Raw genomic sequence first — 19,154 nt, 5'->3', positions numbered from 1 at the left:
GATTTCTCCTAAGATTTTACTCTTCTGAATTCCTAAATCAAAAAAAAAAAAGGAACTAAATAAGACACAAAAAATTGCAATATTGAGGTTTCTAAAAAGATTAATAATACTTTAGCAAGCTAATATGTGCCTGTAATATCATCACAGTTTATTGGGTTAAATGGTAAAATTAGACACTGAGAAATAAGGAACTGTCTAAAATGTGAGACAGCAGAAAATTTATTTTTAAATAGAGATGTTAAAAACTTGATTAAGTGCCTTTCATTCATCAGATGGATCATCAGATAGACCAAAACTGCAGAACCATCAGTTGACTAACATAGTAGCAATGGTTTCAATTTCAAAGAGAGGTACACTACCTCCTATATTCCTTACAGATGCAGAAAGGTACAAAAGACACTAACTGCCCTGAAAACGCTCACAGTCTTCACGTGTGATCAAGGAAATTCTTCGTGTCGGTCACTGGTGAGAAAGGGTTACTAGCCCACTCCATGCTTCTGATGAACTTTCCCTTCAGGGCCTGGAGAACTTTTCTCTTGTCATAGCTTCTCCTCACCTCCCTGGAATCCAGAAGAGTCCCTTCTCTTTCAGTGGACAGCAGAATAGCTTCAAAAAAGAACCATGGGAGAAGGGGGAGCTAGGGAAAGTGTCAATGCATGGATCTAGCAGTGGTAACGGCACTCTCTCTGCAGTATTGTAGACATGGTTCTGAACTGACTTGAGAAAAAATCTTTCACTAGGCTTCTGAAGCATGGGTCACTGGAAATATTCACCTATTTAGATAGGGCAATTCTATATGGAATTGTTCTATATCAATCAGTGTGGGTTTCTTTCCCATCACCACATATTTAATGAAATGCTCAGAAACAAAGTAAAGCAAAAAAGGTAATTTTTTTTATTATATTGTTCTTTTTTTCTTTTTGGTACGCAGGCCTCTCACTGTTGTGGCCTCTCCCGTTGAGGAGCACAGGCTCCGGACGCGCAGGCTCAGCAGCCATGGCTCACGGGCCTAGCCGCTCTGCGGCATGTGGGATCTTCCTGGACTGGGGCATGAACCCGTGTCCCCTGCATCGACAGGCAGACTCTCAACCACTGCACCATCAGGGAAGCCCTATATTGTTCTCTTATGTGGGCAGCATTACCACTGTAATAATAATTCTGGTATAATTATATATTTGTTAGTCATAGATTTATGTTGCATAACTCTCCTGCATTATGTTAATTAATTATGTTAATTAATTAATTAACATAATTAATTAATTATGTTGCGTAATTCAGTAAAACGTGAATTAAAAGGACTGCAATGTAGTAGGAAGGACATGCACTTGGCTAGACTTTTGATTGTAGGTGTGATAATGGCTCAGTTGCTTATTAGACATAACCCTGGGTAAGTCACTTAACTCCAACCCTCAAATTCTTCATGAGTAAAGTATGGATAATAACATATTTTCTACTTTCTTCCTAAAGCTAGTGTGGAAATAAAATAAAATAATGTAATGCAAAGGCTTGAAATTCTAAAAATCTATGTCATCTTATTTAAAAATACCTAATTAAGCAAAATAGCAAAGATGAAAAGGAAAAATGGATTTCAATAGAACTCAGTAGACATGGAAAATAGCCTAAAAGAGTAAATATTTTTTCAGCTAGTTTTATGTTTGACTGAATATTTGGTGTCAACATATTGCACGTATTTGTTGCAAGGAAACACTTCATTTTAGAATTATAGTAAACAGAGATTCTGTGGACTAGTGTTAAAGAAGTATTTAAGATAATCATGCAAAAGTAATTTTACTACCCCAACATGACTTATAAACATCTTTAGAAAATGATAACTTGGAGATACAGAAGTATAAGCAATTTCTATAGAATGGTAATACTAAAGATCATGCAAAGTAAGAAACTTGTTTCAAATGATCTTCAATTACTTTTTCTCTCACCTAACCAGAAAACTGTAAGGCAAACCTAAAAATGAGCATTTCCGTTAGGTTTGAAAATTCTATGGACAGCACAGCTCTGTTCTGTTTCCCTGATAGTCTAATCAATCTAGTGTTTTTTTTTTTTAAATCAAATATTTTCTTGCCCCAATGGTTATTTTTCAGGGAAATTCTCTTTGTGTCTTTAAGAATACCAATAACTCAATACTTCAGGAAAAAGAGGGCAAGTTCCCTTCTCCCCCAAATCAAGTTGAGCTGATCCATGCATTAGATGGATTCCAGAATAATTCTGGAAAAAATGCAAACTTGGACAACAAATCATTTTTCCACTGGCTTTCATTTTAATGTTGCTTATGCTCTGTAGGAGCTGACTGAGATGAGGATATGGTTAAGATACTTTAAAAGACAAAGTACATAGGTGTTTTTGTTTCTTTAAAAATTGGATTTCACTTAAGGTAAGGGTAGAAAGAGATTTAAGAGACTAAGCTATTCCCCTGACTACTAATTTTTAACTCCCTTACGATTAATTTAGGTAAGTCATTCTAAACCTTATGCAGAGTTTTATATTCTTTTTATTCTTTTTCCAATCTTCTCCCTTTATAAGCTTTCTCTAAGGAGTAATTATCAGTGTTAAACTCTATAGTGCTTAAAGGCAGGGTAATACTTATGAAGAGGTGAATATATGAAATCTCTATTGGCACAGAAGTAAGAAAGTACCCATCCTACTTATTATAGCAATTCAAGCTTTGGCCAAATTTCTAATTTTGGTTTCTTCCTTTCCCAGGAATGGCTACTGTTCCAGATCAGGACTTCAACTTCCAAGAGAAGAGTGATGACTAACAGAGAAGAGAAAGAAATATATTCTTAAAAATCATATAATGTAGCCTCTATACATGAGTCAACTATTCATCTGGTGGTCAATAAATGAGTTTAAAAAACTGGCAGGGTTGGACATATTGAAAAGCAGTATTTCTGTTTAATGAATGCTATGAATTATCCTCTTAAGGGATTTCAGAGGATAATTTTTATTATATAGAGTTTTTACTTGATATGTTGACTTTATTACCTAAGCCCTGAATAAAATTTCCTCAAATGTGTGTGATGCTATCTGTACATTACAATCCCAATATTTGAAAAAGATCATTAGCTGGCAGGTGGCTCTTTCAGAATGTTTTTATGGATAAGTAGAACATAAAAGGGCATACTGAACTACAAGACATACATATTGATCACCTTTCTCTCACTTTACTTAATTCACTAAATAAATCTTCAATTTATGAAACTCACTAAATGATACAGATGTACATATGACTTAAAAAAAGTCACTTTCAGAAGCCAGAAATATAGACTTTAACTAGAAAAGGAGGGAACATGTGGATTAACCAACTCTAGCATGTATCAGAACATTGTTCATTATGTTGTCTAAACAAAACAGATCACTCAGATACATAGGTGATTCTCAAATGGCCATATTTCTTACTTTTTTAAAATGCAGCCAATGACATGAAAGAATGAATAATGGGATAATAGAAAATGTCCTTTGGAACACTCTGCCCTCTGGTGTTTAAAATGTTCATCAAAGAGGGAGTATTCTGTCATGCCGTGTATTTATTACTCTTACAAGCTGAATACATCATTTAGGGCACATAATTTTCTATAATGAGAAAAAAAAACATGGTTTAGCATTATAATAAGCACTGTTATAATGTGAATATATATTCTATGCTAAGCTTTAAATAATCCCATACTATAATTTACTTCCTGTTTGGAGAGTCACTAAGAGGATTTCCTTTGAATCATGGATATTTACTTATTTGCCTTTTATGATGCTTTGTGACTGAAGAGTATTACTGATGACCAACATTATTTAGTACCTACATTCAGTATCTGACACTTTTTGAACTGCTCATATTCCATAGCAAGTGGGTAGATAAGTAGGGAAAACAGGGACAGTTAACTTTAAAAATAGACTTCCTAGGAACTGTGCCAGAAAATCATGGTGAGTTTTCTGGGGAAATCACAAAGGAAGAATCGACAATGAAGAATTTTTTTTCTATAAACTTCACTGCCATCTTTAAAAGTGATATTCAACTCTTAGAAACATCACACACTAGCTCAAAAGGTTATCAGAGATTATCAACCAAGTAATTGCCAACTTTTTCACCTGTTAGGATTCCTTTTATTATTTCCTCCCATATAGACTTAAATTTTAAAAGGTTTTACCTGTCAAAAATTTTATTTATTAATTTAAACAGAGATATAATAAACTATTAAATGGAGTTTTGAATAAATATAAGTTGATCACAGAAAGGTGATATAATTTCACCCAAAACAAAATAAGCTAGCCTGTATAATTTTATGACAAGTAAATGTATGTTTTCTTTTAGGCTCTTTCAAATATTGAGAATTACATCCAGGGTGTAGTATTGAATGTAACAGAGCTTCATGGTAGTAACTGTCAAATCATACTTAAATGTTTGACACAGTAAATGCTAGGAACATAGAGAAACTCTATACAAACATTTCTGTATTCCTCTCAGCCCTAAGGTATTATTTTTCCTACTATACATATTATAGAGGAAAGAGAAGCTCAAAAAGTATTCACCTGTCCAGACATACAGCTTACAAATGAATGAGTGTAGAATTTTAACCTGGTTCTCTGTCCAACTGGAAAGGCTGGGCTCTTGACCAGTATGGCACTATTGGTTCTTTTGGGCCTAGAGTTCTGAGCCTTAACTCTGCCACATTATAGATATATCAGTATCATTCTTCCATAAAGATCTGCTGACAACAAAACATTGCTTTATGATGGGTTCTCACTGTTAAACATTTTCCTTAATATTAACCACTTGTCCCCCCTGGAACTGTGCCTGCTGTCTGTCCCAAGATTCCCTTGGATTAACAGGTTTCACCCTTTTCCTGTTCACACAACCAGTTACATACAGCTGATCACCCTAATGTTTAGGGTCTGTTTAGACCTCCTCTTAGTGATTGTTACCAGACTGTATCTTACTAAGTAGCCTTGAACAATGATAATAATAATATTATAATACAGATTAGAAAACATGCTCAGAGGACTTAAGTGGCTTGACCAAGGTCATACAGCTAATAAGTGGCAGAGTAAGGGCTTGAACCTTGCATAACAAGTATAACTGCCTCCAAAGTTTGCCAAGGTTAACAACAACCTGCCTCCAAGCAAGAGACATAGAACAATTACTCCCTTTTTTTGCTTTAGTCTTTTCCATTAATTACATTTAAACTAAAAAGCGTAGAATAAACATTGTTAAGAAGTCACTGAAGTCCAAGTTATGAGTTTAAAAACATATACTTGAAATCCAGGCCCACACAATTTACACTTGAGTTCTAAAAGAACATGAAGACAGGAACATGAAACTACTAATAGCATTCTCTGTAAACCCACGTAAGAAATTAGGAGGGCTACAGGACTAGAAAGTGGGAAAATATGCATTTTAAATAGTTTATTAAAAACCTTCATAAAAGGTAAAATGCTCACTAAGAGTCAATAAAGGGTCACAAAGAAAAGTAATTCCGAAATAATCTCGTGTTCATTTTGATATAGTTACTAGACTAGAAGATAAAGGAAATAACATAGACCTAGGACCATCTTGATACTGGACAGGTCTTAATGAAGTCTCTTAAGCTAGAGAAAGCAGATATGAAAATGGCTTCCCAGGATATAAAGGACTGCCATGTGAAAGAGGAGGTTCATTTATGTCATAAATAAAAAGAACTAGAACTAGCAGGTGGGAACAATAGAGGACATTTGCATATGTGTAAAGAGAAAATTGATGGTTAAAACTATTCAACAAAATAGGCTAAGTACAAAGTAGAAAGCTTGCCATCACTGAAATTTTTCACATAGAAGCCACTGACTATCCACTTAGATTGCCATGAAAATTAAATCTGCTCACTACGTAAAGCATTTCATACCGTCTGGAACAGAGAAACAGCTCAATATACATTATCTATTATTACTATAACTATTATTATCACCTAAAAGTTTAATAAAACTTGACTGTAAAATCATCTGGACCTGCTGAGTCTTAGGGTTCTTTGATTTCTATGGTTACTGAGCTAGTCATATTTTTAAGTTTACTTGAGTCAATTTTACAGTTTGTTTTCTTCCAGTTATCTAGTTTTTAGGTTGTTCTGCTATAAGCCTGTATACTATATTCTGTTACAATAAAGAACATTATTATCAGCAGCTATTTCATTCCTTGTTCTATGTATCGCATATGTTATCTTTTCTCTCTCCTCTTTTCCTCTTTGGTGGAAAAATCATACCTGTCAAAGATTGTTCCACTCCCTTAATCTTTTCAGTGAACTTGTTTGTGGCTTCACTGATCAAGAATTTTTATTTTGTTTTTTAGTTTTACTCATTTTTGCTTTTAATTTTTTGATTACTTCTTTTATGTTTACTTATTCTTCTTCTATCTCCTTGAGTTAAATTAATAGTAAATTTACTTTCGGTATTTCTTGTTTTCTAATAAAAGCACTTGAACATACATACACCATATATATATATGCACACTGGAAAAAAAGAAATCAATTAGCATATGATAAACACTAAGGTGAGGGTACATCTGGTTCCTCCAGGGCAACTGTGATAGAGGTAGTTGTGTTGTTCCTTTAGGATTGTAGGGTGGTGGAGTTTCTGGCTGCAGTCAGGTCTTCCTGGAGATTCTGAAAGCTATCATAACACTTCACTAAATGTCTTTCTGTTTAGACTAGCCAAGGCAACTCAGTTTTCTACAACTGAGATCCTAACCAAACAACTACTAAGATAGAAAAAGAAAGTAGGGGATCAGCTCATTTGCTTACCAGTTAAATTCTACATCAAAGAAAAGAACACCTCTCAGGAACTTTTTTTTTTTAAAACACAGATGAAGACTAAAAATAACAGTTTCACAGGAAAATTATAAAAACATCGTGTTGGGAATTACCCTCATTTGTACTATATGCTATAGTTTTCCTAGAAAGACACTATTTTCTTCTAGAAAATATTAGTCTACAAATAAAAAAGAATACATTGTAGGAGGTAATGACCATTTAGAGAGATACAAGGAAATGGGAAACTGAGCACAAGTTTATAAAGAACAACTTCTCATAGGTAGGTACTGATAAGAGTTCTGTTGAAAAATACTGTCATGGTTTCTTACAATCTTGCATATACTTGGCTAAGTCAACTCAGACCCTAAAATGTGAGTATTCGACTCCAGAGGTTCCTGGGCACTGTTGATCCTCACCAGAGGATTTTGGCCCTTTCTCCGTTAAGGGACATTTTGGCATTTTTTTTCAACCTTTACCCAGCAGTGGTTGAATAGAGGTAGGAAGACAGAACTACTGTATTTCAGTGGAATATACACAGCAACACTACAGTTGCCTTAAATAATCCCACTATAAATACCACAATGGTATAAATAATGCTTTTACTCTGTATGAGTGACTTCCATTTAAATATAAAAAAAATAGTAGAAGAGAAAATTATTTGCTCTATACAAACTCTTGAGTTCCTATAAAAATCTAAAAAGAGCAGATTTAATTATGTTGCAAATTCAGCACATGCAAACATCAAATAAAGAACTCTTTATTTGATAATGTATGTTGCCATTTAGGTGTTCAAAATATACATAATGACAAAGACTCTCTCCTTAACTAAAATGTAGTTAGGCTGCTCTGAGCCCCCTATCTATCTGTCTATCTATCTATCTACCTACCTACCTACCTACCTACCTACCTACCTACCTACCTATCTACACAGTTTTTAAAAGTTACACTCCACTTACAGTTATTACAAAATATTGGCTCTATTCCCCATGTTGTACAGTACATCCTTGTAGCCTATCTTACACCCAGCTTAGACCAGTTGTATCAAGAATCCTGCAAAGTCAGTTCAGCAAGAACCCCACACACTTTATCTAATTCCCTGGTTTGCCTTCAGCAAACCCTTCCCCTACCCTTGATGTCTCCACTTAGTAATTTTCTATCCACTGCCACCCTTGCCATCTTCCTCCCTGGTTATAAATCCCTAGCTGTATTTACTCCTATCCTACAGTAGCATGTACACTAAGATAAATCAAACTGCGAAGACTAACATGATCTCTAGGCTCTTTATATGTCCAAACTGGCTTTTCAATAATTTTCTCAAGACTATATTTCCACTTTATCCAAGATATAAAATGAAAACTAACATTTATCATAAATAATAAGAAACTGCTGTATAAAAAATTAATTAAATTTTAAAAAGTAACATTTATCAATGTTTATTACATGCTAGGTTGTATGTTTAAGAAATCTTATTTAATCTTCATAGCAACCCTGTATTTTTTCTAATAAAATTTACTAAAGTACACCTTGAATTCCAGTGTTTCTAACAATTGCAAGATAATTATTCTTATGTGAAGAACATATCATAAGTACACTATAATATATCAGACTATGTAGACTAACTATGTATAGGTTCTTTTTAATGTCAAAATAGCTGTAAGCAATTTTCCCAGGATGTCTCAGAAAGAAGTCAATGATTCCATTTTATTAATAATGTATTTTAAAATAATATTTTGGCCTTAGCTAGCATCTAAAATAACTAGGCTGTAGCATGATCAGACTGGTTATTGTAACTTATTTACCATCTAAATTGGATTGCCACTTGGTCATTACAATCTATTGGTAGCAAATACTTTAAAAATCAGGCCAAAAAATCTTTTCCCAGAGGCTAACACTAATTAGTATTCCCAGATACTAATCCTTTTGATATCAGTATTTTAAGGTTACTCCTCAGAACAGGAGAGGGACTTACTTAAGGCTATTAAATAAAGTACTTGAAGGTCATCTTCCAAAGGCTCAGAATTCATATTTGACAGCTGACACAAAGTCACCCAAATCTATTTTAAAACTATAATAATGACCATTGCTAACATTTATTGGACTACTTATTCTACGCCAGATGCTGTTTTATGAGCTTTTACACAAACCAACTCATCCAATTCTCTTATAGTCCTATGAGGTAAATACTATTACTATCCTTATTTTAGAAACAAGAAAACTGAAGTACAGAGACGAAGCAACTTTGCACAAGTTGACACAATTAGAAAAGGGCACTCAGGGTCCATCTCGTTATATTGCCTCATGAGATACATTGGGTTTTACACATAAAAATACAAACATGATAGAAGGATATACAACGAAATTCATGTCATTCTCCTGCTTTTGAGTTAGAGCTATCGTATCTCCACTCCACCACCAAATGAACACACCTGTGATGTGTGTATGTTTGCATATCATTTTAAAACACAAGTGGATTACTATTATTGATATTTAGATTTTCATTTTTACTACATAAACAATATTATATATACATACACATACATTTCAAATTTATTTATAAAATACAATCTTAGCAATAAAACTATTGTGTCAAAGATTATGTGCATTACAAGTTTGATACATATTTCAAACTGTTCTACAGAAAGGGCGTACTGGAACTTCCCTGGTAGCGCAGTGGTTAAGAATCCACCTGCCAATGCAGGGGACACGGGTTCGATCCCTGGTCCGGAAAGATCCCACATGCCGTGGAGCAACTAAGCCCATGGCCACAACTACTGAGCCTGCGCTCTAGAGCCTGCAAGCCACAACTACTGAAGCCCGCACGTCGCAACTACTGAAGCCCACATGCCTAGAGCCCGTGCTCCACAACAAGAGAAGCCACCACAATGAGAAGTCCGCCCACTGCAACAAAGCGTAGCCCCTGCTTGGCACAACTGGAGAAAGCCCACGCACAGCAACCCAACGCAGCCATAAATAAATAAATAAATTTTTAAAAACTTTAATAAAAAAAGGGTGTACCAATTTACAGCCCTACTAACAGTATGAATACTCAAAATTTAGCTTTTACTAAACCTACAGTGTACATAGTAGGCAGACAGTGTAAATTCATTAGGTGTTGAATGAGCGAACTACTGGCACTCGCAATTATCTATATTTTAAGAAGTATGCTGAGGGGCTTTATGATATTATGAACAAAAGCATCTGGAAAAGGTCACTGAGTAAGAATCCAGAGAACGGGGCAATCCCACGACCACAGTTACTGGGGCCAACGGTGTGTCTCTGCATACTCTCTTCCACGCCTCCCCCAGTGCAGAGCAACATCCACTGAGCAAGTGAACCTTGAGGCCTGACTAACCTCTAGGTCTTCTAGTTTCCCTATATTGGCTTAAACCATTTGGCTATGTTACTTTTTTTAACAAAAAAGTCTTAAGCGATATACCAGATGCCTTGGGTGAGTTGGTTAAGTTCTCTAAACCTCAATTTTTTCATTGGTAAAATGAGACACATTTAGGGTTTAAAGGCCTAGGTATTTAATCTTGGCTCTGACCGTTTCCTAGTTGTATCATTTTGAGCAAGACATTTTACCTCTCTAAGATTTAATTTATTCATGTGTAAAATTGAGATACATGTGAAGAATACGTGAGTTGACATGTGTATGTCAACACAACAGGCACTCAAATGAGAATTATTATCATTATTACTATTACTCATTAAAAAGTATAATTTTTAAAACGTGCAAAGTCTTAAAGTTCCGAATTGGTGTCTAATGCTAAAAGAAATTTTTAAAAACTTCTCACCAAATTTAACAATTTTGTTAACAATAACAGCGAACACATTCTGAGCATTTATTATTTGCCAAACACAGTTTTAATCAAGTATTAAGCAATGTGATAACCATCAATGGGTTATAGACCTGACTATCCATGAGGTAGGAGGTATTGTTAACCCCATTTTGCAGATGAAGAAACAGAAGCAGGTAGTAAAGTGACTTTCTCAGAGCTGGGATACAAACTCAAGCAGTATGACCACAGAGGAGCCTGTTTTTCTCTTGATCACTTTTACAGTAACTTGTTTTTGTACAGGGTAGAGCTATATATATTCTATATATATATATAAAATTATTTTTCCAGCTTCAAATTACATGTCTTTATTCTTGAGCAAACCTTTCCCCATTCTCACTCCCTCGAGACTAAAGAGAATCAAAGTATTTGGAAATGGATCTTCATATACACCTCTGTGTATAAAACAAATACGTTGAGAGTACAAAGGTTATATAGTAATAGGAAAAGTTGCTCCATTATGTTTTACGAGATAAAACAAAAAAAAAGATTAATTGTCTTTTCAACCTCTACTAACTTGTTAGAAGTTAAAGATCTATTAAAGATCAGGAAAACACACCCAAGGTTAATGGGATACTCCAGACCCCCATACTCTCTACTCTGAGCACATCTGTCACCAAGATCTGATTAAAAGCTAAATCAGATCATATTATTCCCATTCCAGCTCTGCTTAGAATCCTACAGAGTAGATTCCTTACCATGATTCTAAAAACTCTGGCTTCTGCCTACCTCTTCAATTATTTCATACTCCCCTCCCCTCTGACTTATTTTGCTGACAACACACCTGCCTTCTTTCTAATCCTTGAACATGCCAACGCTGCTTTCTGCTTTAGGACTTTTGTTCTCGCTGTTCCCTCTGCCTGGAAGCCTCTGATCCCAGATCTTCCCATGGCTGGCTTCTTTTTGTTATTCAGACCTCATTTCAAATACCTCCTTCTCTGACTCTCCCTGATCACTTCATAGAAAGAACCTACCTCTACCCCAGTCTTTCTCTATCCCTTTTCCTACTTTATCACCTTCACAGTACTAGTTACTATCTAAAATTATTTATTTATTGGTTATATGTTTATTATCAGTCTCCCTCCCAAATGGAATATAAATACCTTGAAGGCAGGAGATTCAACTCTATTTACTGTATCTAGAGCAGTGCCTGGCATATAGTAGGTCCTAAACAAATATTTGTTTAGTGATTCAGTGAAAAGCACAGAAGAATAATGAGCAAACTACCCTGACCATAGCAGAGACAGGGGACTAAATATTAGAAAGCCAGAAAGAAAACAGAAGAAAATAACTATTCTGGCCCTACTTATTCGGTTTGGTTGTAATATGAATACAAGAAAGATAAGGTAGTTGGAAGTTTAAATGAATGGAAATGCATAAATTAGTTACTGTAGCCCTAATGGCCATATTAATGTATTTTGTTAAGAACCATTCTCTGAAGGACATTTCCTTATGGTCAGTTAATCTTTTCCCATACAAAGTTCTTTTTACTTATTTATAACAAAATATAATTAGGAAAGGAAAGATAACTGATGAATAATCTACTAAATAATTTTTTTTCTTTTTCTTGAGGTACGCGGGCCTCTCACTGTTGTGGCCTCTCCTGTTGTGGAGCACAGGCTCCGGACGTGCAGGCTCAGCGGCCATGGCTCACAGGCCTAGCCGCTCCGCGGCATGTGGGATCTTCCTGGACCGGGGCACGAACCCGTGTCCCCTGCATCGGCAGGCGGACTCTCAACAACTGTGCCACCAGGGAAGCCCCTAAATAATATTTTTAATTTAAATTTCAAAGTAATTTAATTCCAGGTTAAACCAGAAAATTCTTATCATCTAATTCACTTGGCAGAAAATTGGCCACAGAAAAATTTTCATGGCATCCTCTTTCAGGAGAGAGATTTCTTTCATTCAGATATTTAAAAATGCATTCTCAAACTTCAAATTCTTAGGCCTCTGACAACCTCTTCAGTAAATAAAATTATTTGAGAGGATGCTTATACTTCGAGCACTGTAAAATTAAAACTGAATAGTTCATACCTGTAATTAACCAAGTGCACTTCCTATTACTGCTTCCCTGTACTATCTCTGTGATATCAGGCATGTTGTTGACTTTGTTAGTATATGTATTTATCTTTTAGGTCATCTAAAGGTTGTCTACTTAAGTTAAAGTTCAAACTGAGATAGGCTAATGGGGTAGGAAAGTGCTATCTCTAAAACCTCAGGCAATGCAGCTAACTTCTATAAGGAAACTGAATTTTTCTTACTATTTCTTCCAATATGTGTAGTAAAATGAAGCACATCACTTGACTGCCATCAGATTTGATTATTTGTATTTTCAGTAATCAATAATACCTTAAACTGTAAAAAAAAAAGCAGGGATTTCAAAGCATTGAAATTTTTATTCAAGCCCAATCACATAAAACTTACCCTGTTTTTAGATAACAGAAGGAATAAGTATTTTAGTAAAATGTTATTAAGCTACTTTACTGATTTTTACCTAATGACCCAAGAATCAAAGTAGACTTTGACTCAGTCATTTGAAGATGCCTAAAAAAACAATAAAAAATATAAGAGGCATAACTTACGCTTTGTGCAGGTTGTAAAGAAGCATAAGTTATGCTCTGTGGAACTACAGAATAAAGAAATACTATTATTTTAATGAAAATTATAAACATTGCAAAAGTTCCATTCAAAATAGATGGAAGAGTGAAAAATCTCATTTCCCCCTCTATCATCTTATTTTCTTTTGAATTGTCATTCGATAATCAACACTACTGTCTAACTCAATGCCAGACGCATAGGAGGAAGTCAATATAGGCTTTGGGAATGACTTCATTTCCTGCCTCCATACACTCATAATCCATTCAACACCAGTCAACTTCCTGATGTTGATATAAACCAATAATGTTAAAAGAAACCTGACAAAGTGATCCAGGTGTACGTATTTTCGCACATAAGTATCATTTAATATATTAACATTTCTTCCCTGAAAAAGCTTTAAGGGATAAAAGTTCATTTAATCAAGACACAGTTTCACACCTAACAACTAGACCTGACTGCACAATACATACTGTGAGATCATATTAAAGTTAATCCACAACTTATCAATTATGGTAAATATCCTAACAAGTTGGACTGTACCATGGAGAGGTAACTATCTAGATCAGCTTTTAAAAACAGGTATGAAATATACACATCAGGATTTCAAACTGACGTACCTTTGCTAAACTATGAAGCGTTTCTTATTCTAGAATTACAATATCTCCATTTGGTAATCTGACACGAACAAGCTGATAAATGCAATCAGAACAACAGTATATTCTGGCAAAGCTGAAAATTTCCTGAAAGCCTAGAAAAATATGTCTACAACAGATGGATCATTTAGGAAATAAATACAACACTCTGTCAAATGGAGCACTACTCTAATTCCCTAAACTAAAATCGGTAGGAGCTCCACTTTCCAAGAGTCTGTGACATTAGTAAGGCCAAAGAGGAAAAACCTAGAGCTGCACATAAACATATCTGATATGACCTAGAGTGCCACACTGTTAGGTTTCCTGTTAAATATACTAAATTTAGGTAAAGTCCTTACCAGTTAACTTCTTCACAGGTTGGAGCCGAACACTGATAGACTGATGTGTGAGTAAGGGGGAGGATGGAAGAGAGCGAGACATGCCCTCCATAATCCGAATGTGCTGCATACCTTCACTCACTGGAAGTGGTGGGACGGCGTAGTCTGGCTCAAAAGCACAGTCGCTTTCTGTGGAGATGCCACCTGTTACATAGAAGAGAATGGGAGAAAAGAGCTGGTGAGAAAATACTCTTCTACTAAAATTCTTCTCTATTAAAAGTTATCTTTTTGGATGACTCAGCACAGTGTACACTGATATTGATTTTTCACTGTGAAAAGAAAATAAGGAACTCCCAACACAGATTCATTTCTACGTAACTGGGTACTTAACTTCAGGTCCAGCACTAGGGAACTGAACATGAATAAGACAGGATTCCTCCTCGTAAGGGGCTCACTGTCTCATGAACAATGTAGTCATATAAAAAGTAATTACAGTACAATGCAACAAGTGTTAGATTACAGCAATGGTCTTCAGTTGTCCCTGAGAAGACAAACATGGAAGAAGATATTCCCCTGCTTGACAATCCAATCTGTGCAATTCCTAGTAGGATCACTGTAACCCTATTTCTTATTCTCTTTCTCCAAGAATGTACCTGAAAATATAAATGGGTAAGACTAACATTATATGGTGATTTTTGAATCTGCTCAAACATTTAAAAAAAGAGTAAATGATATGCTGTTTACTTCCACTTACGTACTGTTGACTTCTACTTCCGGCAATGGCAGATTATATACTTCAGACCAACCTTTCCCTAAGAAAACTACAACTATATACATTTTAAAAATCTTCCTGAAGGCACTGGAGAGTTAATAGCATGATGAAGAATTACAAGAAGACTGAGACCTGGTATTTGGGGCCACTTTTTACTTTGTGGCATCTGAAAGGCTAAGAAGCCATTGACAGTTTTACAGAGCTGGGAAGACAAGTACTGGAATGGCTGGAGAACCAAGTTGCGAAGGGGGAGCTGGTGTAACTCCAACACTTTTGTTTGGAACCCCAAAGGGCTACATTCTAGGAGTGTGTATAAACCAAAACTAGGGACTTCCCTGGTGGCGAGTGGTTAAGAATCTGCCTGTCAATGCAGGGAACACGGGTTCGAGTCCTGGTCCGGGAAGATCCCAGATGCCACGGAGCAACTAAGCCCATGTGCCACAACTACTGAGTCTGTGCTCTAGAGCCCACATGCCACAACTACGGAGCCTGCATGCCACAACTACTGAAGCCCACACACCCTAGAGCCTATGCTCCTCAACAAGAGAAGCCACCGCAATGAGAAGCCTGCACACCACAACAAAGAGTAGCCCCTGCTCTCTGCAACTAGAGAAAGCCCACATGCGGCAAGAAAGTCCCAACACAGCCAAAAATAAATTAATTAATTTATTTTAAAAAAAACAACAACAAAAAAACTAGACTGGCCTTTACAGGACTGAAGCTCAGCTCCAAATGTCTACCACAAAATTTAATTAAGGCAATCTTGGATTGCTAGTCCCTGCCAAAAACAAACATAAATCTTCTTAGAAGAAGATAACATCACCACAGATCTCAAAATACTTCCACAATTTTTCATATACAATATCTGGTCCTTAACTAACAATAACAAAAAGAGAACATGAAAAAAGCAAGTCAGAAAGATCATGCAAAATAAAGTCTTAGAGGGAATACAGACTATGGAACAATAAGACACAGAATTTAAACTAGTATGCTTAACACCAAAAAGATTAAAATACTTAGGAATGAATTTAACCAAGGAGGTGAAAGATCTATACATTGAGAACTATAAGACACTGATGAAGAAACTGAAGACACAAATATATGGAAAGATATCCTGTATTCATGGACTGTAAGAATTAATATTGTTAAAATGTCCATACTACCCAAAGTAATCTACAGATCCAATGTAATCCCTATCAAAATTCCAATGGCATTTTTTCACAGAAATAGAAAAAGCAACTCTAAAATTTGCATGGATCCACAACAGACTCTGAATAGCTAACGTAATCAAGTAATCTTGAGCAAGAAGAACAAAACTGGTGGCATAACACACTTCCTAATTTCAAGTTATATTACAAAACAGTAGGAAGACAATTTGGTACTAGCACAAAAACAGACACATAGATCAATGGAACAGAACAGAGAACTTAGAAATAAACCCATGCATATACGGTCAACTAATCTTTGACAAAGGCACCAAGAATATACAATGGGGAAAGGATAGTCTCTTCAATAACTAGCATTGGAAAAACTGAATATCCACATGCAAAAGAATGAAACTGGATCCTTATCCTACACCATACACAAAAATCAACTGAAAATGGGTTAAAACTTAAACCTAAGACCTGAAACCATAAAGCTCTTAGAAGAAAACACAGGGGGAAAAGAACATGAAATTCATCTTGAAAATGATTTTTTTGGATTTGACATCAAAAGCACAAGCAACAAAAACAAAAGTAAAGCAAGTGAGACTATATCAAACTAAAAAGTTTCTGCACAGCAAAGGAAACCATCAACAAAATGAAAAGGTAACCTACAGAATGGGAGAAAATGTTTGCAAACCATGTATCTGATAAGGGGTTAATACTAAAAATATGTAAAAAACTCATACTCAATAGCAAAATAAAACAAACAAACAAAAAAACCTAATTAAAAAATGGGCAGGATTTCCCTGGTGGTGCAGTGGTTAAGAATCTGCCTGCCAACGCAGGGGACATGGGTTCGAGCCCTGGTCCAGGAAGATCCCACATGCCGCAGAGCAGCAAAGCCCATGCGCCACAACTACTGAGCCTGCACTCTAGAGCCCGTGAGCCAGAACTACTGAAGCCTGCGTGCCTAGAGCCCGTGCTCCTCAACAAGAGAAGCCACTGCAAGGAGAAGCCCACGCTCCACTACAAAGAGTAGCCCCCACTCACCGCAACTAGAGAAAGCCCACGCACAGCAACGAAGACCCAACACAGCCAAAAAAATAATTATAAATAAATAAATAAATTTTTTAAAAAAATGGGCAAAGGACCTGAATAAATATTTTCCAAAGAAGACATACGAATGGCCAACAGGCACATGAGAATGTACTCAACATCAACAATCATCAATCACAAAAATCAAAATCACAATGAGATACTACCTCATACCTGTTAGGACAGCTATTACCAAAAAGTCAAAAGATAATAAGTATTGGCAATGATGCAGAGAAAAAGGAACCCCTATACACTGTTGGTGGGAATGTGAATTGGTACAACCATTACAAAAAACAGTATGGAGATTCCTCAAAAAATTAAAACTAGAACTACCATATGAACCAGCAAACCTACTTCTGAGCATATATCAAAAGGAAGTAAAATTACTATTTCAAAGAGATACTTGCACTCCCATGTTCACTGCAGCATTATTCAAAGTAGCCACAATATAGAAACAATTTCAGTGTCTGTCAATGGATGGATGGATGAAGAAAATGTGATTTTACAAACACACACACACACACATACACACTCTCTCCCTCTCTCTCTCCCTCCCTCCCTCCCTCCCTCTCTCTCTGAGGAATATTATTCAGCCTTAAAAAAGAAGGAACTCCTTCCACTTGCAACAACAGGGATGAACCTGGAGGACATTATGCTAAGTGAAATAAGCCACCAGACACAGAAAGAAATAATCTCTATGTAATCTCACTTATATGTGGAATCTAAAAAATAAGGTCAAAATCATAGTAGTAGAGAGGAGAATGGTGGTGGCAAAAGGAGATGTTGGTCAAAGGGTAAAAACTTTCAGTTATTAGATGAATAAGTTCTGGAGACCTAATATACATCATGGCTCTTAGACACAGTCAATTACTGAGACAAAAGTGCTGAGAGTTTCTATTGAGAAATACTGACCAAATGCTGTATTAAAATTGTGTCATGTTATGTAAAAAGAAAAAAATTAACATGCTTAATATATATATATTTTTTTGCGGTACGCGGGCCTCTCACTGCTGTGGCCTCTCCCGTCGTGGAGCACAGGCTCTGGACGCGCAGGCTCAGCGGCCATGGCCCATGGACCCAGCTGCTCCGTGGCACGTGGGATCCTCCCGGACCGGGGCACGAACCCGTGTCCCCAGCATTGGCAGGCGGACTCTCAACCACTGCGCCACCAGGGAAGCCCAACATGCTTAATATTTAAAGAAAGTAAAAGTTTAGAATTTCAGCAATGAATTATGAAAATAAAAACTCAATAGGTGGATTGAAAAAACAGATTAGACACAGATGAAGAGAGAATTAGCAAACTGGAAGATAAAACATTTGTGCATCAAAGGACACTATCAAGAGAGTGAAAAGACAACCCTCAGAATGGTAGAAAATATTTGAAAATCATTTATCTGATAAGAGTCTAGAATTGAGGGGACTTCCCTGGCAGCCCAGTGGTTAAGACTCCGTGCTTCCACTGAAGGGGGCACAGGTTCAATCCCTGGTTGGGGAACTAAGATCCCACATGCCAGAGTGGCACAGCCAAAAAAAGTTTTTAAAATAAAAAACTTAAAAAAAAAAGAGTCTAGAATCAAGAACATAAAAAGAACTCCTAGTACTCAACCACAAAAAGAGACACAATGCAATTTAAAAGTAGGCAAAAAACTTGAGCAGACATTTCTCCAAAGAGAAATGTACAATACAAATGGACAATAAGGTCATAAAAAGATACTCATATCATCATTCATTAAAGAAATACACATCAGAGCCACAATGAAATACCATTTCACACCCAGTAGAATGGCTATTAAAACAACAACAACAAAGAAGTGTTGGTAAGGATGTGGAGAAATTAGAACCTTCATACATTGCTGGTGGGAATATAAGATGGTACAGCTGCTGTGTAAAACAGTTTGGCAGTTCCTCAAAAAGTTAGACACAGAATTACCATACAACCCAGCTATCCCTCTT

The 19,154-nt window shown here is 36.0% G+C and overlaps 1 protein-coding gene across 11 annotated transcripts in view; it reads right to left on the bottom strand.

Annotated features, from left to right (window-relative positions):
• TANC2 (tetratricopeptide repeat, ankyrin repeat and coiled-coil containing 2) overlaps positions 1-19,154 on the bottom strand; it is a 357,151-nt gene that overhangs the window by 228,129 nt on the left and 109,868 nt on the right. For 7 of the 11 annotated variants that reach the window (XM_079905965.1, XM_079905957.1, XM_079905960.1 and 4 more), the window contains exon 4: positions 14,211-14,393. In XM_079905965.1, the coding sequence (XP_079762091.1) occupies positions 14,211-14,393 (183 nt within the window). The remainder of the gene's footprint in view (positions 1-14,210; positions 14,394-19,154) is intronic. The other 4 variants (XM_079905964.1, XM_079905967.1, XM_079905958.1 and 1 more) reach the window with 1 other exon arrangement.

Source organism: Stenella coeruleoalba, assembly GCF_951394435.1.
Source record: "Stenella coeruleoalba genome assembly, chromosome: 19".
Taxonomy (NCBI): Eukaryota; Metazoa; Chordata; class Mammalia; order Artiodactyla; family Delphinidae; genus Stenella; species Stenella coeruleoalba.
The sequence above is the reverse complement of the archived record's forward strand: the minus strand, read 5'-3'. Positions and strand labels throughout refer to the sequence as shown.